The 21484-nt window shown below is 44.5% G+C and overlaps 6 protein-coding genes across 9 annotated transcripts; 3 read left to right on the top strand and 3 right to left on the bottom strand.

Annotated features, from left to right (window-relative positions):
- LOC8063093 (DNA repair helicase XPB1) lies at positions 1541–8471 on the bottom strand. 2 transcript variants are annotated; one of them, XM_002456137.2, is made up of 19 exons: positions 8292–8470; positions 8094–8210; positions 7807–7975; positions 6617–6839; positions 6477–6533; positions 5959–6102; positions 5802–5882; positions 5638–5725; positions 4906–5243; positions 4728–4803; positions 4452–4645; positions 4043–4206; positions 3898–3970; positions 3695–3808; positions 2707–2787; positions 2513–2572; positions 2354–2437; positions 2127–2269; positions 1541–2024 (listed from the first exon to the last, which is right to left on the bottom strand). In XM_002456137.2, exons 1-19 carry the CDS (start codon positions 8305–8307, stop codon positions 1943–1945), a joined length of 2304 nt encoding a protein of 767 aa, XP_002456182.1. In that variant the 5' UTR covers positions 8308–8470; the 3' UTR covers positions 1541–1942. The 2 variants fall into 2 exon arrangements, with proteins under 2 accessions (XP_002456182.1, XP_021312622.1); XM_021456947.1 differs by having other exon boundaries at positions 2354–2572; positions 8292–8471.
- LOC8063092 lies at positions 10620–14880 on the top strand. Of its 3 annotated transcripts, none has more exons than XM_002458300.2 (13): positions 10620–10819; positions 10931–11029; positions 11158–11242; positions 11382–11451; positions 11648–11708; positions 11866–11919; positions 12081–12234; positions 12380–12476; positions 12798–12907; positions 13243–13349; positions 13522–13632; positions 13725–13901; positions 14447–14880. In XM_002458300.2, the coding sequence occupies exons 1-12, from the start codon at positions 10733–10735 to the stop codon at positions 13839–13841; spliced, it is 1152 nt and encodes a 383-aa protein (XP_002458345.1). In that variant the 5' UTR covers positions 10620–10732; the 3' UTR covers positions 13842–13901; positions 14447–14880. The 3 variants fall into 3 exon arrangements, with proteins under 3 accessions (XP_002458345.1, XP_021313688.1, XP_021313689.1); XM_021458013.1 differs by having other exon boundaries at positions 14425–14880; XM_021458014.1 differs by lacking the exon at positions 10620–10819 and having other exon boundaries at positions 10834–11029; positions 11360–11451.
- Positions 14012–15669, bottom strand: LOC8068045 (reticulon-like protein B9). Its single transcript, XM_021458015.1, has 5 exons — positions 15509–15669; positions 15243–15423; positions 14998–15139; positions 14677–14746; positions 14012–14568 (listed from the first exon to the last, which is right to left on the bottom strand). Exons 1-5 carry the CDS (start codon positions 15597–15599, stop codon positions 14402–14404), a joined length of 651 nt encoding a protein of 216 aa, XP_021313690.1. The 5' UTR covers positions 15600–15669; the 3' UTR covers positions 14012–14401.
- Positions 16282–16846, top strand: LOC8068044 (non-specific lipid-transfer protein 2). Its single transcript, XM_002458299.2, has one exon. The coding sequence runs from the start codon at positions 16282–16284 to the stop codon at positions 16573–16575; it is 294 nt and encodes a 97-aa protein (XP_002458344.1). The 3' UTR covers positions 16576–16846.
- Positions 17048–18044, top strand: LOC8068043 (non-specific lipid-transfer protein 2). Its single transcript, XM_021457937.1, has one exon. The coding sequence runs from the start codon at positions 17125–17127 to the stop codon at positions 17440–17442; it is 318 nt and encodes a 105-aa protein (XP_021313612.1). The 5' UTR covers positions 17048–17124; the 3' UTR covers positions 17443–18044.
- Positions 18901–20718, bottom strand: LOC8063090 (acidic endochitinase). The gene is made up of 2 exons (XM_002456134.2): positions 19412–20718; positions 18901–19323 (listed from the first exon to the last, which is right to left on the bottom strand). The coding sequence occupies exons 1-2, from the start codon at positions 20376–20378 to the stop codon at positions 19175–19177; spliced, it is 1116 nt and encodes a 371-aa protein (XP_002456179.1). The 5' UTR covers positions 20379–20718; the 3' UTR covers positions 18901–19174.

Here is a 21484-nt window from a genome sequence, read left to right as displayed (position 1 = left end):
GTCTCTTACCACTCTATATCACATTTCGACCTATATGTCATTGCTCTGCTGCTCAACAATCCACATCCCTATTAGGCGTTTGTCACCCTGCACCGTCATCCTTGTTCACAAAGTCAATAGTCAATAAACCATCGTCATAGCTTGCACCGTTGTTGTTGATAATGTTCAACACCTTGCTAACCTCTGCTATGCAGAGCTAGCCGCTACGGTCTGTTGCAAGCCATATTGTTGTCACAACATCGTATCCGCTTACATTGCCCGCGGACGCTGTCCCCATCAGACTAGCCTTGCAAACCAAGACGAGTCACCATAGTCTACTACAAGCCGCACAGTGAACACATAAAAGCTAAGGCCCTATTTGGTTGGATTGTGGCTTTTCAACAAAATGTTTTGTGAGCTATGAGCAGTGGAAAGCTTATATGGGTCGTGGGCCATGAGAAAGCTAAAAGTTGTTTGGTTCAACAACTGTGGCTTTCAAAAAAAACTGCTGCTAACAAATCCCACATGTCAGCTACCAAAGTGGAGGATGCCATAGAGCACAACATAGGATATACAAACTGACAACTATAGTTTGAATATAAGCAATGTTTTCAGGACGGCTGGTTGAGCTTGGGACCGTTCAGGACGATTAATCTACCCTGGACGAGTTCCATGATCGTTCCGGTCGTTCTCTACATATGGGGAAAGACACACAATATACTAAGGGCCTGTTTGGTACAGTTCACAACAGCTTCATGAGCTGTTGTGAGCTGTTTTTTTGGCCAAACACTTATTTCAAAAACAGCTTCATGGGTGAAGCTGTTTTTCCCCTCCTCTCACAAAGACATAAGTTGGATGAAGCTGAAAAAAGTAGCTTATTGCAGCTTCTCCCTCATTTCTCTCTCTCAACTATGCATGAAGTAGTTGGTGAAGCTATTTTGCCAAACACTTTCTCCAAAACAGCTCAGCTTCATCTAGAAAGTCACTCATGAAGCTATTTTCTTAAAAAATAGTTTTACTAGTGAAGTTGAGCTATGCCAAACAAGCCCTAAATCTATGGTCTCAAGATTTAGCCTTCCTTCTGGAGTCTTTGGCTTCAGCAACCATTTTTGGAAAAAGTTTTGCTATGCATCCGAAGCAACAACAACCGCTGCAAGGAAGAGAGGGAGGGCAGCTGAAAGGGAGTGAGGAGCAGCTGAGAACCAGAAAGGAGAGAAGAGAGAGCTACAACAATGCAATAGCTGCACTTGGACGAAAGAGGTGAGAAGAGTGTATGTTCTGCTAACTTGTGAGAGGCTGAGAGAATGAGGGGTAGAAAAGAAGAGACCCTAATGGGCTTAGGCCAAAACATAAGCCATCTAGCTAGGCATGGCTGGACAACAACACACCATGAACGGACAATTAATCGCAACTAGACAACGATTAATCGGACGATTAGGTTTTTGAACGGTTTGGCCGAGCTGGAGGTCCTGGTCAAGTAGCTAAGACTGTCTACAACAATTAGTCGTTATTAATCACAATTAATCGGACATCCTGAAAATATTGAATGTAAGATGACAAATTATCAAACTGACAACCATAGGATATACAGGATTATCGAAAACTTAGTTTCCTTTGGAGTTGAAATACAGGAAGCCTGAACCTAGCAACAAATATGAAGCGTTGCGATTTAGCGTGTTTTTACTCGTATAATACAAGGCTTACAACAGCATTTACAATTTCAAGACACGTCCTGTTGTCCCACACGAAAGCCGGGTATGCCAACTTTAAGCATCACGTGTAAACCTGAGATCAAAATTGGTCTTTGCTACAGTAGCTCAGTAACCTTGCTCGAACCGAGGAAACAATTGAGCAAAAGTAACAGTTCTGCATAACCTGGCTTGTGTGTTTATAAGGCAACGACATTCGATGCCAAACAAGAAGATTCTCATGAACCAAATCAGTTCTAGCAAAGCACAACAGGCTACGCATAGCGTTTCTTGAACAGATGATGCCTCTTTGATGGGTCCTTGTGTTTCTTGGGAGCACCTTTTCCCTTGCCAGTGCTGGAAAGAAAAGATCACGGGTCGGTGCATTCAGTTAAAAAAAGAGGTTGCATATGGTCCGAAACAAAAATCAGAGGAAAAGTGGAGAGAGAGAGGCAGCACCTGTACTCCATGTAGACCATTCCACCAGCTCCAGAGAAGGCGCTCATTGATCCAGCAGAGCGTCGTGCTCTTAGAAGAGCCTTGCCATCAGAATCTTCTTCTAAGCGCTCAACACCAATCATGTCATCCCCTGCATTCAGCACCTGTTGGTAGCGGTGAAGGGTTACATCTGCACACGATCAGTAATTGCCAACAAAACTATGACCAGTGGATACAGAAATGCCCACCTTGCTCAAAAGCTCAAGCTGTTCATCAAGTGTGTAAAAGCTCAGATTAGGTCCTTCTTCAGGCGGCGGCAAACTAGTGATAACCTGGCAAGTACAACATTTCATCACTAAGTACCGAAAGAACAATCTTCCTTTCAAAGTAAGCTCCAAAAGCCATACCTTGAAGCTATATCCCTGGTCAATAAGAAACTGCTGCCTTTTTGTTGAGTAGTACATTTCCTGCATCGGCAAAACAATATATAATGCTGATATGCTAAAGGTAATTTGCAGGGCTGTTATGACATATCTACATGCTGGCATTTCCAGGAAAAAAAGGAAAACAGTGAGGAAATAAGTAAGCCAGTGAGATTAACCTGTGTATCAGTTGATACAAGGGAATAGAAAAAAGCATTGTATTCTTCTTTTCCTCCAGCCATCCTATCTTGGTGCTTACCCTGAAGTCACAAAAAATTACAGAAGATATAAAAAGAATATAATTCATGATACTCGTTAAAGAAGGAATGTGACCATGTGTTCCAAATACTTTCTGTATATTTCTCCCAATTTGATTAGCCAAATCAAGGTAATTACTCTGATAACTATAAGCTGAAACTTAACTAAAGGTTGGTAGCTCTACATTGGTAAATAAGGTAGTGTACAAATGCATGACAACCTATGTGTAACTACTCCAAATACCAGGTCCGTAGGTTACTTTCAGTGATAATTCAGTTAGAGCAGCTTAAGTGCTGCATCAAACCAAAGGCTGGGAGTTCAATCACTCAGTCGGTCAGTCCATGGTTGGAGGCCATAGTGCAAAATCGTTCAGTGGGACCCACAGAATGCAAATTAAAGGCAGGTTTCTCTCACCCTCACATGTTCTCAGTTTTTTTTTGGGTTTGTGGGACCTGCTTTGCGACAGAGTTCGAACCAAAAACTGAATTCACTTTTCGTTTCTGACACCATGTGCCATGTTTGATTTGCCTCACCAATGGTTCTGTTTTTACCAATACTGGAGGGGCTCTTGCAAGCCATGCAGCAGCACAACAGTAAATCAAACTAATACATATTGTTGGGTGTTGATAGGACATTAACAACATTGGGGTTTACTGTGTTACTTGATAGCTGAAACTAACGAGAAATTTCCTCTAAGAATCCCTTTCTAGTAGCAAGACTTTTCACCATAATGTGTTTGCATTCATGATGAATTCAAGATTGGAATGTAAATGTCCACATTAATTTTGCATGTCAAAAGGAACATAAACATCCACATAGAACTTTGAATGCCAAAGGATCAAGTGCAGCAATTTCAATCAGCTTGCCAATAAACTGAAACGAATGGTAGTAAGCAAAAGCCAACAGTACCTTTGCCCTGAGAATACGTCCCAGACGCTGAGCTTCTTGACGTCTCGAACCAGCGTGAGACGATATTTGTATGATAACATTAGCTTCTGGGATATCAATCGAGTTATCACCGACCTAACAGGAAACAACATATAGTCACAAAGATTCCTGACAGTAAGTTGATTCCAAATACATATTCAAGCTTAGATAGCCACTAAGCACACCTTTGAAAGGAAAATTGTATTGACTTCTGGACTGTTCTTGAATTGGTAGAGAATTCTTGTCCTCTCAGCATGGCTAAATGATTCAAAGATAAATAAGCGCCAAATTAGAAGAAAATAGGTAACATCTGCATAAATGTTAAGTCACCTTGTGGCACCAAAAATCATTGGCTTGCGTAGTTTCATTGCATAAGCAGTTAGTGCAAATAGATTATCAGCAAACACAATTATCTTGTCTCCGCGTTGTTGCTCATGGAATCGAATCAGGAATTCACAAGCCCTGAACTTGTTCGGATTCATGACATACAGTACCTGACATGTAAGAGTTAGTAAGATGGGATTCTCCATATACAAAGAGAGAAGAGAATTAAATAAAGCGAGAATATCAAACAAAAATTTCTGTTGTTTACTTATGAAAGAAGTATAAGTATGTCTTGTTGGAGGTGAATAAAAATAGTGTTAACTGGAACATGTGAACTTCATTTTGCACACAATAAGGATAGAAATTTATGTAATTTCTCTGCAGGAACATATGAGAAACTTCAAGATAGATTTACCTGCTTCTTCTTTGAATTTTCCTTTTTCAAATACTCAGCAAAAAACTCTTTGGTCATAGGACACCATACTTCCGCACACTGCACATTTGCAATAAATCCACCTTTCACTAAATCCAACCAATTCGCTTCATACAGTTTTGGTCCAATTAGAAAATTCAGATCAGTAATACGTTCGTCCTCTCTCACAAGGGTAGCTGTGATGATATTAGCATAGTTAATTCATAATACACCAAGGCAAACAGTGAAATCACGCAGGATTATATGATGAGAACATACCAGTAAGACCAAGCTTGCAGTGAGATTTAGTAATGCTGATGACTTTTCTGAACATATGTGCAGGGACAACATGAACCTGAAAACACATACACAAGAAAAGGAGACAAAAGTGAGTGTGACACTTTATTAAGACATTGAAGCATAAACACCTCAATAATCGGATAATAGATTAATCTACCTCATCCATTAGAAGCAAGCCCCACTCTCTGTTTCGGATTTCTTCAATGATCTTCTCCGAATCTTCAGACCTTTTACCACCGAATGCAACCATGTTATATGTAGTAACAACCACACTAGCCATGCCTGTAAATTTCTCCTTGTTATCAGATGTAAAGCGACTAATGTGCTCATCTTTTATGGTTGACCAAAGCTTGAACTGAAATGCCCATTGATCTACGGAGACAGCATTTGTGGCCAAACATAAACAGCTCTTCTTAATACGGCAGGCTGCAGATACACCAACCAAGGACTTGCCAGCACCACAAGGTAGCACAATAATTCCAGACCTTGCTCGTCCTGCATAGTTACAAATTAAATCAAATTAGAAATGATAGCACAGACTCATTCAAGTATGTCAATTTTTTTACTCCCTGCAAGCGCCAAAAATTCCTTAAATTAGCAGTTCAAACTTGCATTTGCTTCAGTTAGAAATTCACAAGCACTAAACAATAGCACAATACAGAGCCATATAAACGAGACATTGTAAGACCATTTCATACAAGCCACTTCTATTTTCATCTTCACAATGGTCACATATTAGCCATGTGCAATCAGATACATCCAATTTTCAATCCAATGCTAATTATTGGCAAATTCTTCAGTGCAAGCTCTGTTGCCATGTATAGCTCTCTTAACAGAGTAATAATTGTTTGAAACTCAATTTTAAATGATGCTTGCATGATGAACTTACCGTTCCCAAACATCTTACTGAGGCTCTTTTCTTGATATGGCCTAGGCCGTGCTTGCGGCTTTAGCTCCATTTCCAAATCTGGGTTTACCTACAATGAATTAGACATAGAAAACTAAGTTCACTAAACCATGCAGTGACTGTCTCCTGAGATTAGACAGGCTTACAGTGTCATTTCTGAAATCATATTCCTCCAGCATGGGGTAGTTCAATGCATTTGGCAAGCAACGCTGCTTGACATTCTCAACCTGTGTGAAAATGAACAGAACATCAGTCCCTCAGTAACTCAGTGGTTTCCAAGCTTCAATAGAAGTGAAGAAATACCTGAGAGGGATCAATCTCAAAAGAATGTGTTTCCTTGTCTTCAGTTGCAGCAGCAATTTCCATTCCATTTAAAAGGTCTTCATGTCCACTAGCAATTTGGCCAGATGTCTTGCTAACAGTAAATGAAGGTGCACCAAGGGAATCCTGAAGGAAATTAGGATAGATTTAGTTGGCATTGTAATGCAAACAACTAACTTACACAGATAATAATGATCCAGTGTAGACAAATTAGCAAGGAAACAACCTTTATCTAAGAGACTAGTGAGGTAGGTCACAAAATTAACCAAGCTACAATGGTTTCAAATGTCCAATATGATTACACACCCAAGAAGTTGGGAGCCGATGTGGAAGAGAAGTATATGATACTCAAAAGGAAACAAAAAAAAAACGAAAATAGACCAGAAGAAATAAAACAAAGAAAATGATGACATGAACACACTTTTACACACTGCATAGTTCTTCTCTACCTGACACTAATTTGTTTCAGTAAGAGATAATAAAATCAAACTAGATAATACCTCAGGAGATATCCTAGCTCTCGATATAACTTCATCCCTCAGAAGGTTACTCAATACCTGTACAATAGGTGTCACAGTTCTCTCATTAAGGAAAAACAATAGAGCAATCAGAATTTTATACACAAGCCAAGTGATACAACCTCAGGAAATGGGGACTCGACAAAATATCGATTCTTCTTCAAGACAAGCTTCACTTTCCCGTAGTTAGCAGTTGATGCGTGGATGAAATCAATTATTTCGCGGGGCAACTTGGTTTTAGACAGTTTACTCAAGACACTAATGATAGTGCTTGTCTCAAGCCCCACTGAGACCGCAGCATACAATGAGTGGGGAGTTAGATTGTACTCATGCATAGATTCTGGCCTGCACAACAACAGGGTAAAATTTTCAGAAAGCAAAATTGCAAACGCGTCATTGAATATATTTGAAGCCTTTAACACATATGCATCCTAGAAATTTTGAAGAAAAAACATAGCCATTTCAATCTCTCTTATACTGTAGATTAACAGCACCATGCAAGCTCAGATTCAGTTTCAATTTTTACTTATGTTCATTGCTGTTCCATAATTTGAAGTAACGAGCTCCTGATACCTCTAATGAGGTCATTCAATCCTCCAAAATAAGCAAATCCTACTGTCCTAGCACTCAATTCTCCAGAATAAACATCGCATGTATTGCAACTTACTCCAGTCAAGTTTAGATAGTGGTCCACATATTTAACTTCATAAACAAATAACATAACTAACAAGCAACAAAACTCTGCTCGGAGAAGAAAAAAATACAAAAAATGCAATAGCTACATTCAGCACTTATTTAAAACCAAAAGATCCCGATAATCATAGTTGATTAAATTAAGCAAACACTGACATCTTTCTCCCTCACAACTCCCAGCATATGTATGCATCCCAACCAATCTCACACAAATTCCTTCACACGAAATCATGCTAACTCCATCACATGAACATAAGATAACATGGGACAGAAAAAATCACCCAAAAGCAAACCCCATCCTAAATTCACACTGTAGTAAGGTTTTAGTATTGCAAATCTCTCAATCTAGTCTTGGAAATACTCGAAATACATCTCCTGGTCCATGACATCCAAAGACAAGCCTAATTAATTCTGGCTAGTGTGTCAACAATGCATACTAGATTGATCAGACCAGCCCTATCAAAACATGGCCCTCTTCACGCTATCAGAACTTTATGCAAAAATCAGCTGCTGGAATTCAAGTTGTGTTGTGTACAACCCGGATACACACATGAGCAGTCTGAATTAAAGATGCAACCAAGGTTGGTAGTATCTGAATACGGGAGTGATTGGAGGGAACCTGCACACAGGCTCCGCGATGGCGATGAGGAAATCGTAAGCCTGTTTGTAGAGCGGCGAGAAGGTCTCGAGGAAGATGCGGCCATCGGCGCACGCCCAGAGCGGACGGCTCGCGTGATCCACCTTCAACTCAAGCTTCGTGAAATCCCTCTTCTTCACCTCCATATCCGCTGCATATAAGAGCAAGAAAACCAACCAAATTCCCCATCAATAAAAAGTTCCGCAGAAACCGCACAGATTCGGGGGGAGCCGGTGTATTTCGGGAGGGATCAAGCCCGCGGTCAGTACCGTCGTGGGCATCATCGTCGAAGTCATCAGCGTAGTCGAACTCGGCGCTCTCATCCACCAGGGCCGCTTTCGACGGCGCCGAGGACTTGTGCCGCTTCGGCCCGCGGTGCCGATCGCCTGCAGGGGAGAAGAGAGGGGAACCGCGTCACGAGAGGAGGCTGTACATGGAGGAGATGGGGTTTAGGGTCGCCGCCTCACCATCGCCGCCGGCCATGTCTGGGGCCGAGGAGGAAACGGCGGAAGGCGGTCGGCGCGAATCGATGTCGGAGTGGACGCCTGAGGGCTGTGGCGGTGAGAAAGGAGAAGGCGATTCACGAAGAGCGCAGCAGTATGCGGTCGGGTCCGCTATTGCAGTTGCAGGTGTAGCGTGGCGAGCTCCTGCGTGGGCTTTGAGGTGTTCGGCGAATATATATCGCGGGCCAGGCCGAAACATTGGCGAACCGACATAGGTTGGGCTGGGGGCTTTTTTCGTGTGTGCCATTATAAAAGATGCTCAATTCTCTTGTGCTATTAAAAAGTTCGCTCGTCCTTGTGTGACCAGACACTAATTTCTTTTGCCCTGTGTGCCATTACGTTGCCTTTTGTCTCTAACGGTGGATAACGGCTGAACCATTTGACACTGATGCCCATAGGAAATGAAATTGCTTGACTTCCTCAGTGCCATCTCACGGACAGCAGGTGGCCAAGCGTTTTGGCGGGAACAGACAGTGGTGTTGACGCCAAGAGCTGGGTAGTTGGCCCCAACTTAATACCCTGCCCTCCTCTGCACATGTTAGACCTACAAAATAATTGGCATCAGTCTGTCCAAGCATAAGTTATACAGCTGAAACAAAATACCTTAACAGTCTGTCCATCCTTCACAGTTCCTGCATGCAGTCTCCAAGGGCACCCATAAATCTTCTAGGAACAGTTCACCCTATACCTCCCTGGATCACTCTTCTCAATGTCATAATTGAACTCATGAACAACAGCATGTGTAGCTAAAGCAATTTTAAAAGCCTCCATGTTGGAGTACAAGATTCCTACAGCCATTGGAGGGTTCATCTTGTCATAATTGGCATCAGGCATGCCTTCAGGCAGCCTATCTTCAACCATAACATCATCATAAGACTCATCATTAGAATATTCCTCCTCAGAGTCGGAGAAAATGTTAGCAGCTGCATCACTTTGTTTTCTACCAACAGACCTCTGAAGATTGCTAGGAGCAGGGGCAGGGGCAGGAGCAGGGACAGAGACAGGGGTAGGACCAATGTCTATATACAAAGATTCATCATTAACACTAACATGCTCATACTCAGGGTTTGGATTAGCAAGGTACTCAGGATTATCATCTTGGTTTGCCTCCTCACTCGAACTTTCACTATTTGTGGCAGCAGATTTACTGTAATGGCTTGGTCCAGCAGTTGTAGAGTGAGTGGGTAAGCCTGGGCAAGCAACAGAGGGTGTGAATGGGGGTTCAACTGAGGGCTCAACTGATGCAACATTGCTAAGACTATCCCAATCAGGTAGGCATGGGTCAGTATTAGGGCTGTGGTATGCAACAGTGATCAAGCAGGTTTTCAAAGCAATATTTCTTGCAAACATTTGCAACAAATCATGATCACCTCGGAGGGGAATGTGAGCTTTAGTCTTTGTGCACAAGTAGAACAAACTAGCAACGTGACCGTAGTCGTGAGGATACTTGTCCACCACCTCATCACGCAGCCCAGTGAAATAAGTGCGGTCAGCATCCACCACCATATTCAATGCAAACCACCTCGCACGCGAATTCGGAGCAACAATCCGTATTTCTAAATTGTAGCTACTGTCGGGGTCCATCCTACAGATGAACAAGGAGCACGGAATCAATATAGCACTCTAATTAGTAACCCTAACACGGATCGGCAATAACACCTAACGTCGCCAAATCGATACACTAATACCCAATCAAAGGGCGCCCCGAATCAGATGAGGGGAATGAACTCACCCGTCTTGAAACCACGCCGGTGGCTCGCCGCCGTTCCACGCCATGGCGGCTTTGTGCCGTCCTTCTTGATCCACCGGGGTCAAATCCAAGCACGCATCCTCCAGCACCGCTTCGTTCTCCACCGCCGCACCTCGCTCCGCCGCCGGATCCGCCGCCGCTAGGGTTGCGCCACCACCGCTAGGGTATCGCCTCAGCAGAGATGGTTGCGAGCGAGGAGAGAGTGGAAGCCCAAGTGACTGGGAGACTGGGGGCGGCGGCGGTCAGCATCGGTCAAACAGACATACTTAACCAACGAAAGGGCAGTGTGGTCTTTTTCTCAGCCCGGTCCCACACGTCAGAGCACCCAAACTGCCAAAAACAAACAGAAAGGCAACGGAATGGCACACAGGGCAAAAGAAATTAGTGTCTGGTCACACAGAAAGCAGCGAACTTTTTAATGACACAGAAGAATTGAGCATCTTTTATAATGGCACACAGCGAAAAAGCCCTGGGCTGGGGGCCTGGGGTCGGCATTACGTAGCCCGTTGCGTAAACGGGGTTTCGAGAGACCCTATTATCCACGGGGTCAATCAGATCACAGTGCTGTTTGTTGTTTGGGGAAGGAACCGGACAAATTCCCCGTCGTCCCGTAGCAAAGCAACTCGGACGCAGACTGCGTCCACCGGGGATCTTGATGGAGAGCTGGGTCCGCGCGGTGGTGGAGGCCATCCACTCCTCTCGCTCCCAGGCCGTCATCTACCTCGCCGGCGGCGCATCTCAGGTATCCGTACCAACACTTCTCTCAGTGCCCACGCGCGTGATGCTGATGTAATTTTGCCGTCAAATCGGCCTACTCCAACTGTTTGGCACCGGGCACCCCCATTCGGCGCAGGCGCTCGGCTGGCTCCTGTCCGTGCCCGGCGCGTCGGGCACCGTCCTCGAGGTAGTCGTGCCCTACTCCAGGGCTTCCATGGCGCAGCTCCTTGGCAAGGTAACCAAATCGGCACTCCCGGTCCCGGAGCACTCTGCGCTAGCGCTTCCACTTGCAAATTCACAGTCGAAGAAGTAACTTTCGGATGGCTAATGGGGAGCTCGCACTGACCCTGCTTTAATGGCCAGATGCCCCTGCAATTCACGAGCAAGCAGGCTGCAGAGGACATGGCGCTGGCTGCGTACAATCGAGCACTCAAGCTTTCTGGACCAGGTATATTTGGGGCTTATCTAACTTCCCAGCATTTGATCATTATGCACATGAGTATGTAATTTGTAGAATTGCATTGTTTGCACCTAACATCATCTATCCTTGCTATAAATTTTGAAGCTATGAGTGGGAGTATGTGTAGGTCTGCAAGTTATGGGTGTCGGATTTACTGGGTCACTGGCAAGCTCACGTCCAAAACATGGTGACCATAGGTATGCCTTGCTCACAAACTCACCCCTTGACCAGCCTAGAATAGTGGTTATGCTAGAAAATCTGACTTAGCATGTGGTTTGAGATGCGGTCATAAGAACCTGAGCACATGGTGTGTGGCACAAAATTCTCATCCTTTGAGGAGTCAGTGGATCTTGATTATGCACTATATAATATTTGATTATTGTTTTCAAACAGGTTTTATGTGTCAACGTGGACACATAATTGCCTCAGGACATCACATGTTACCTTGTCAAAGGTACTAGTACTGTTATTCCTTTCTTACTCTTTAAACAGTTGCTGCTCTCTAGTAGTCTATTTTAATATCAGCGGGGTCAGAATTTGCAGTAAAATTAGCAATGTTATGCCAGTATATTTTTATACTGTGTTGCCTCATGGTATCATATTGTACCCAGGGTTTACGGAGCAGAGAGGAAGAAGACAAGGTTTCAAGCTACTTTTTGCTTAAGGTTTGTTATGTACTGCACTTACATGTTCTCACTGGTAATTTTGATCAAGTTGAACATCTTGAACTCATAAATCAACAAATACAAGCAACCAATCCTGAACATGTGATCATATCAGGATTGCCCCAAGATAGTGCTCATTTTAAGAGTTCACCATGTTGTAGGCAATAGCACATACCTGCAGAGTTTCTGCAACCATTCAGTCAGACATTCAGGAACCTGAAATTCCAGAAGAAAGCATAGAGGAATTTGATGAAGATCAAGAGCTCCAGCAAATTATTAATGGGCAAGTTTGCATGAAAGTCTATAATTTTGCTGGTATATTTAGCACTCACAGTTGCTCTGTTTTTCATTCTAGAATTCTTCCATTTTCATCATGAAATCAGTTTATGTTGTCTTGTGGGTTCTATCTTTTCCTATAACTCCTTCATTTTTTGAACCACGCTGCTCTTCTTCAATGCAGCTCCGGTGGAAAATAACTTCAGCAGAAAAATAATTCTACCTGGTTCATTCAACCCCTTGCATGATGGTCACCTTAGATTGTTGGAAGTTGCATCAAGGTTTGATTTTCTCCCTGTAAATCTAGAAGTGTAGATAAAAAAAAATTGTACTGTTGATTTCATCATGCTAAATACTAGCAAGGAGAAATATAAAAGCCAAAAATGCCAAAGAAAGTAGTACCGTGTTAAAGTGGAAATGATATGTGATTTGTCAGAGAAAGTTTTACCAATCAAAGGGAGGGTTTAGTATGTTTTGATAATGGGCATTTGGTTGCACAACACTATTTTCATATAGCTATGTGCCTATGTTTACCTTTTTTGCTGTTTCTACCTATGAAAGAGTAAATTGCCTGACATCTTTCATGAAACCTCTTATTGTAGCATGTGTGATGATGGGCTTCCATTCTTTGAGATATCAGCAATTAATGCCGATAAACCTCCACTATCTATTGCAGAAATTAAGAGACGTGTTGAGCAATTTAGAAAAGCAGGTATGTCCCTGTGCCATGTACGCTGTCAGTTATATGACATGGCTTCCATTTTGCTATACTGCTAGAACTCTAACCAGGTTGTCATGCCAAGCTTGTAAACATAGTTGATAGTTCAAATGCTATTTTTACTAAACTATGAAATAGTGATTGACAAATTGGGCAACCCATCTTTGGTTTTACTGAAATTATGTTTATTTTGTCATCAGTTATCATTTACTGCTTTTGAAGGAGTAACTGATTTTTTTCTAAGGTAGAAATGGTTAGGAAATAGTGTATCTATTTGGTTGGGAAACTCCGTCCAGTGTTCAATGACTATGATCTTATTTCTACTTTAGGGAAGAATGTGATTATATCTAACCAGCCATACTTCTATAAGAAAGCGGAACTTTTCCCAGGAAGTGCTTTTATAATTGGTGCAGACACTGCAGCAAGGCTTGTTAACGTAAGAAACTATTTGCAGTTTCTTTCATTTTTATGGTTTCTGTCAGCACTTTGTACTTACTTTTGAGCATATTATGGTATTGCCTTCGCTAACAGAGCTTACTCATGCAGCATAAGTAAATTGACAGTTGGATATTTTTGTTGTCTAACTAAACTAAGCTTACTCATTGTAGCCTAAGTATTACGGAGGAGATTACAACAGAATGCTGGAGATACTTCTCGAATGTAAAAGCACAGGTACCACTTTTCTTGTTGGTGGCCGAAAGATGGAAGGAGATTTCAAGGTATGGGTTAGCATTGATGTTTTCTTTACACACATTTGAAAAAAAAGGAAATAAAAGAGGTCATCTGATACTATATATGGTATCTGTCTAAGGTCCTTGAGGATTTGGACATTCCAGAAGAGCTGAGAGACATGTTCATCTCCATTCCGGAGGAAATGTTTCGCATAGATATTTCATCTACTGAAATAAGAAAGAGCCATGGGCTCTGATGTATCAAATATGGTCATATACTACAGCAGATTTGGGATGATTCTCCACAACCATAGAAGGTACAAATGAATCTTTTCATATAACTTGTGCAATGTTTAATTCCAAGGACTCCACATGTATGCTAGTAAAACACATAGTGCCAGCATTTTATATGCGAGAAGACATTGAATGATGAATCAGGTAATGTTAGCTATTTTTCTTTCTGAGCCCATATTGGACCCTTTTTTTTGTGTTGTACACTTGTACTTAAAAAAAAACAAACCCATGGTCTCACAATAGAAAAAGAAATCACCACACAGTTCTTGGTAACATATGCTTTGTTGAGATTACAACATTAGTGTCCATTTCATATTGATTGTTGAAGTCATGAAAATATGCTTGTATCACGGATTGGTAGGTACATTTGGATGGTAGCAGTTAGATCTGAATTCTCCAAGCTCAAATGGAGTTACTTTTTCGCATTTGTGGGATTGTGTTCACACATTCTGTTGCAAATGATGATAGGTCCATCCATGCATCCTTTCAAGGGAACTATTGATGTATCCATAGGAAGTATATTTTATTTGACTTTTGTCTTGACAGGGCCTCTTGGTATTTTGTTCAGGAAATTGGAATCGATCCTCTTGTAGAACCTCTTGATGTCTTCACTACCCCTTGCGGCTAGGTGGTCAACCTCTATCTCATATCTTTGGTACAATGCTGGCAAAGTGTGGGCGCAGAGAAATCCTGTGGAAGAAATATAAGACTTGTTAAATGTATAGTCACAACTGGTTTTGTATGGTGTCTTGTATGTTTATCTTGCTATAAAAAAACACTATTTTCTGCGCTACTCACCAAGATATAGTAGACTTGTGAAGCTGTAAGAACTTCCTATCTCGGACAATATTAGCAGTGACACGACCACCTTAGAATTAGAAACAGAACATTGTTAGTGCAAGACTACAGTGTTGTAAATTTCCCAAAATTCTATTAGATTGTCGAATAGCATTGGCAAAGTAATGGCATAGCTGTTCCATGCTTTTCTATGTGCAGGTTTAATTTAAATTCCAAGTATCACACATTTCGGATCTTTGCAGTATTCTCTATCTTGGCACTGTAACAATTGGCACATGATTTTTCTCATAAAAGGCAGCAAATTAACTGATTGTAATGTACCAAGAGGAATTTCTTCAGATCCTTCCCGCATGCAATGTCATAAAGAGCATACACAGTGTGTGCCAGTTTGTAATGGATGATCTGTGCTACTTGTCGGAAGGCATGTTCAGAGATGATGACTTCTGGGATTCTTGGAGGGGCTCTGCAACGCAAAACTGGTTAGTTGAATTGTGCTTCTTGTGCCTTTGTGGCATTTGAAATTTCTCTAAGCACGCATTTTTCTCATGAGAAAAGGAACCTCGTACATGTTCAAGAGGGGCGCAGCATTTGACCAGATGAAGATCACGAGCATGGCCAGGGCGGCTATCTGGCAAATCAGCGGTATAATGTTGTACTCAACAACTTCGAACAGGAACCATATCAACGTGGCCCCAACAAGCACACCTGCTGACAAGTTCCTGTCCTTCCACAGCAAAATGTCCGCGGCTGCGAGGCACAAACAATAATTGGGGGGGTCATGATTAAAATCGTTGCCTATTTTTCCCAGAAAGAACAGAAAACAGCAGCGTACCTCTCCCTCCACCGAGAAGCCTATGAATCGATTTGTGTCTATGGCCGCCCACTCGTCCATTGCCATGATCGCTTGGGAAATTCGGATGCATGTCTATACGAGGTTAGGGACGCAGAAGCTGTTATTTTGGTTCATCTGATCGGTATATTGCAGAAAGCTCGTCTTTATAACCATCCGAAAATGCTAATATAATCATCTCAGGGGGGCATAGGCTGTGAAGAAAAGGATAGCTTGATCGATAGGAATTGAACTGTCGAAGGGAATAAATGAATCCGCGGCAAGTGTCGCTCCAACAAATGATACTTTGCCTCAGGAATGGGTGGACTCGTTGTTAGGGACAAGAAGCAAGTTTGTTTTCAGAAGTTTGCCAGATCATTTATCGTGTCGAAAACCAGACGATCTTGCTGGCTTCCCACTTGATATAGTACAGGAACAGGACTATGACATAACCAAAAGTTTAACTGAAAAACTACTCAACAATACGTTCGCACGATGTGCACGTACCTAGTACCTTAACCCTTGTTAGAATCGTGATGACTGGCGAGAAGGCATCAGAAGGACAAGCCCGTTAATCCGGCGTGCTTCACCTAACGGAGCAACGGACACTACTGGGCTCGATTGTGCATGCTCACATCGTGACTCACCTCACCTCACCTGCTAATCCACCGTACGTACTACAAACCAGGCGCCTACAAAAGCTCCCGGCGACGTTCGTGGCTTCCCAATAATCCACTGGCAGTCCAGTGAGAAAATCCGCCGGGATCGTCGGGACGATGAGGCCGGCCGTGCTCTTCCTCGTGGCGGTGCTGGTGGTCGGCATCCTCGCCAGCGGGGCCGCGGGCGACTTCTCGGCTCTGGCGCCGTGCGACGTGATGCAGCTGAGCCCGTGCGCGAGCGCGTTCGCGGGGAAGGCGTCGCCCACGTCCGCGTGCTGCGTCAGGCTCAAGTCCCACGGGCCCAACTGCCTGTGCCGGTACAAGGACGACGCCAACCTGAAGCGCCTCGTCGACACCAGGCACAAGCGCAGGGTGTTCACCGCCTGCAAGGTCCCCGTCCCGAGCTGCTAGCCGTGCTAGCCCCGGCCGTCGGGCACGCACGGACGCCCCCGCTGCTGCTAGGCACGAATAAATAAGATGAACGGAGAGCATGGAGTTGGAGGTCTGCTGTGGTTTGTGGTGTCCGGTCAAGGTCGTGTTGGGTAGTTAAATTTGTTTGCTTGTTTACTGTCTCGTACAAACTCAACTCGTGGGAGGTGTCGCATTGCATTTGCCACCATCGAACTGATGTCACCAATTTTCCATGTGAATCGAAATAAATCACCACCATTGCTAAAGAAAACTTACCGAGACGTGTACATGCTGCGCGCATCAATCAAAAGTCGTTCTGAATTCAGAAACCCCAAGCAGCCATGTGAACGACCGTGCAGTAGCGTTTACGCAACGGTGCAACACTTCCCGACACGACCCAAATCGAGGATGCGGCCCTAAACCCCCTTCAAATACCCTACCACCCTCTCTTCTGGCCCGGCCCCAAAGCCATTCCAATCCTTTGCTTTTCCAGCCGCGATAGCAGCAACACACAACCAGGGAACCAGCAACACTGTCCCGCAACGAGCCATGAAGCTTTACGGGATGCAGCTTCTTCTGCTCCTCGTGGCCGTCATCGCCGCCGCCGCTCCCTGCTGCACGGTGGTGCGCGCGGCGTCGAGGACAGCGCCGGCGAGGTGCGACCCGCTGGCGCTACGCCCGTGCGTCCCGGCGTTCATCCTGGCCGCGGCCCCGTCCGACGAGTGCTGCGCCAAGCTCAGGGAGCAGAAGCCGTGCCTGTGCAGGTACAGCAAGAACCCCGAGCTGCGTAGGTACATCATCAGCTCTCGGGATGGCAAGAGGATTGCGCACGCCTGTCGCGTTCGTGTCCGGGGATTCAGGTGCTAGGTTTGGGGGGGCTCCTGTTCGCGCGCGTCCGTGTCCGCGTCAACCGCGCCGTCCGCCGCAGGCCACGCGCCGACGCGGGCAACCTGCTTGTCCAGGCGCGGTGCAAGAGGTGCGGTGCGCGCCCAAGGCGTGGGAGTTCCCGGCGCTGCCGGACTGCGACGCGTGCGGGCACCGGGGAGCCATGTGGCCGGAGATCGCGGCCGACAAGCAAGAGATCAACTGGCTGTTCCTCTTCCTGGGCCAGATGCTCGGCTGCTGCACGCTGGAGCAGCTCATGTACTTCTGCATGAACAAAGGACGATACCGCACCGGCGCCAAGAGCAGGGTGCTTTACAGCTTTTGCCGTTTGATATGGAATGGTGCTAGACTGGTAAAGATTATCCTGCGCATCTAGATTAACTAGTATCTATCAATCAGTGAGCAATCCAATATATTTTCATCTAGGTTGTATGTTATTTTGTTGATCCAGTAGTTTCAGTAGATGTTATTTATAACAAGCAGTGTTTGCTTCATTATTATTATTGTTACACTGGTTGTAACATTTACTATGGTTGGTCTTAATATAGGGTTTGCAGTGAGCATGCTTTTTATGTCACTGTGTTTCCTCTGCTTCATTTTATCGGTTTGTATCCTTACAATTCCATAGCTGTCAAAGTTTTTATATACGAAATTCACATAAATAGTTGTCGGAAGATATTTCAGTTATACTGATGTGGCCTTATGAAATTGTTGCATTAAGATCATGGTTCATCATGGTTAAAAGATATAAAAACTTAAGTTTGCTTCTACAGTTCCATGTCTATTTAATTGATTTTGTTTTGGTAAATGATGAAGTCATAATATGAAAAAAAAAACTTTGATATATCATTGCAAATTTGAAAGTATTTTCTATTTCATTGATATTTGTGAACGCATGATAAATAAATAGCTAACTCTTCATGGTTTCATAGCAAATTCTAAGGAATCTGGAAATATTTAGTTATAGAGCATTGAAAAGTTGCGTTTTGGGATCCATGATCATCACCCTAAGTTTCGTACATCAACACTATGGAGGCTTAATTCAGGTCTTGTTTAGATCTATTTTTTTTTAGATTTTGACAATGTAGCACTTTCGTTTTTATTTGATAAACATTGTCCAATTATGGCAGGTATAAAAGATTTGTCTCGTGATTTACGTTTTCATCTATATTTAATGCTCTATGCATGTATTTGATGTGACGGAAAATCAAAGTTTTTGGTTTTGGGGTGAACTAAACGAAGCGTCAGTTTGAGGCTTTGAGCACAGTCAATGATTTGGTGTACAATTTTTAAAAAGGTTAGTGTACAATTTGAGTTTCGTCTGCATTGCACAATCATTCGTAACCGCAGTACTAATTCTTAAGTCAGTGCCGCTGTAAAGGGTTATCATACAGCATATATGATTGTAGGATTGGGTAATTGGAACCATTTGTACTCTGTCAGCGACACCATTTGAGCTCTTCTACAAAAATATTTTACAGAAATTTCTTTCTTGAAGACCATGGATGCACTACTTCTCATGATATGAACAATGTTACTACGAGTTACAACCATGCCTTTTATCCCTCAAGAGTTCCTTACTGGCAGCTCCGAGTCCATGCTGCTATTTTCCAGCATCTCGACGGCTTTACTCATCGAAGGCCGATTCGTATGTGCCGTTTGTACGCACCACAACCCAACTATGATCATCCTCCTTACAAGATCTCTTGTCTCACTACTGAGGTGGCTCTATCTTTGGAGCTGGAGGGGCCTCTGATCCCTCAGGAGGTGGCGTGCCACGGTACTTCTTGTGGCAGAGGAAACAGGCGCAAATAAGCAGGAACAGCAGCAAAACGCCAGCGACAGCTGCTCCTACTATTATATCTGCACACAGATAACAGGGAGTTAAAATTAAAACGGCACGAAACTGAACTGTCAAATGAGTCATCTCTGACAAAGAGTGACCACGTACAGATTCTCCTTTTCTTATCTGAGTTCCGGTTTTGCAAGATGCCCTGCAGCTTCACGCTAAATCCAGTGTCCTTGTCGTAGGAGCGGCTCCACAGCATGATGCCGCCGTAGTTGGGCGCGCCTTCCACCGCCGGCAGCACCTGCGAGGCGAGCGTGTCCGCGTCCACGAACCCGCCGTCCGCAGCGTCCGGCTCCGGCGACGCCGGCAGGCCCAGGAACACGGTCGCGGACGGCAGGCTCGTCGTCCACTGCTGCCACGCGCTCCGCAGCGCACCGGCGTCCCCATGGGCGTACTGGCACGGCGGGTTGTTGTAGAACTGCACCCACACGTGGTCGAACAGCCCCGTGCCGAGCGCCACCGCCAGGGACGCGTCCGGGAACGGGCACTGCGGCGCCGCGGTGAGCATGTACGTCCTGCCCCGCGCGTCGCCCCTGTACAGCGACGCCAGGTTCCGCGCGAGGTCGTCGTAGTACCGGGACGGGGCCTCGATGTCGAAGTCGACGCCGTCGAGCACCGCATCGCCGAGCGGGCGGGGTGCGCCGGTGCCGGTGCCGGTGCCGGTGCTGGTGCCACCGAGAAAGTTGTCCCAGATGTACGCGGCCACGCCCTGCGCGTCTGACGGCGAGGACAGGTTGTAGCCGCCGAGCGTGCCGCCGCCGATGCTGAGGAGCACCTTGATGCCTGTGGACTGGCAGGAGGCGATGTCGGTGGCGAGGTACGCGCAGCCACCCGACGGCGGGTCGCAGTGGTCAGCGAGGTCGAGGATCGGGGCACGGCCGTCGCCGAACGTGGAGAGGAAGCCGATGTTAACGTACGCGTAGAGGCCGGTGCTGCATGCGTCCCTGAGCGAGCCCTCTCTGGCGTCCTGGCCCCAGTACACGGCGATTCTGACATCGTCTGAGGCCGCCGCGGCGAGCACGGACATGGCCCAGAGCAGGTAAGCGGAGAGCGAAAGCTTGTTGGGCATCGTGGAATGGAAGGTGGCACACGGCTTGCGCTACAATTTTAATTAGCATACGCACGTAGTATATTGTTAAGCTGAGCGGTAAGAGATTGCGTGCTTTCATGGAGAAATTAAAGAGCCAAATGCTTCGGAAGTGGCAAGACTCGCATAGAAGTTCTCGGTTAGTTTCGCTGTCTCTAGTGCTGTAGTTCATGGAGTTGTCAGGAGACAAGCGGACATATGGAAGCTGCTGAGTTTGGATTGAGTTATGGATTGATGGACATTACAAAACAACTGCTACTGTGACAGTGTAAAAGCCAGGCCGGCGACCTTGTACAAGACTAGTGACACATTTCCCAAATGATTTCATTTGGCTGCTCACCAGCTGAGGTCTTGTTTACTTCCAACATTTTTTTAGAAATGGACATTGTAGCACTTTCGTTTATATGTGACAAATATTGTTCAATCATAAACTAAATAGGCTTAAAAGATTCGTCTCGCAAATTACAGATAAACTGTGTAATTAGTTATTTTTTAATTTATATTCAATATTCCATGCATGTGTCACAAGATTCGATGTGATAAGAAATATGAAAAGTTTTATAAAATTTTCTAGGAACTAAACAAGGTCTGAGGCCCTCTTTAGTTCCCCACCCAAAATTTTTTCGTTCATCCCATCGAATCTTTGGACACATGCATGAAACATTAAATGTATATAAAAAAAATAAACTAATTACACAGTTTGATTGAAAAACGTGAGACGAATCTTTTAAGCCTAGTTACTCCATAATTAGTCTTAAGTGCTACAGTAACTCACATGTGCTAATGATAAATTAATTATGCTTAATAGATTTGTCTTGTAGTTTCCTGATGAGCTATGTAATTTGTTTTTTTATTAGTTTCTAAAAACCCCTTCCGACATCCTTCCGACACATCCGATGTGACAGCCAAAAATTTTTTATCTCCGATCTAAACAGGGCCTGAGTGCTGCTACAGACGACCTTGTACAAGACAAAAGTGACACGTTTCCATGCATGATTTCCGTCCGCCTGTGCTTAGCCCGCGCCAGCGCCCGCGGCTCCTTCCTCCCTCGATTCTTTCATTTGACTGCTCACCAGCCGAGTGCTGCC

The sequence above is a fragment of the Sorghum bicolor genome, chromosome 3 (assembly GCF_000003195.3).
Source record: "Sorghum bicolor cultivar BTx623 chromosome 3, Sorghum_bicolor_NCBIv3, whole genome shotgun sequence".
Lineage (NCBI taxonomy): Eukaryota > Viridiplantae > Streptophyta > Magnoliopsida > Poales > Poaceae > Sorghum > Sorghum bicolor.
Note: the sequence above shows the minus strand (reverse complement) of the source record. Positions and strands in the feature narration are given on the sequence as shown.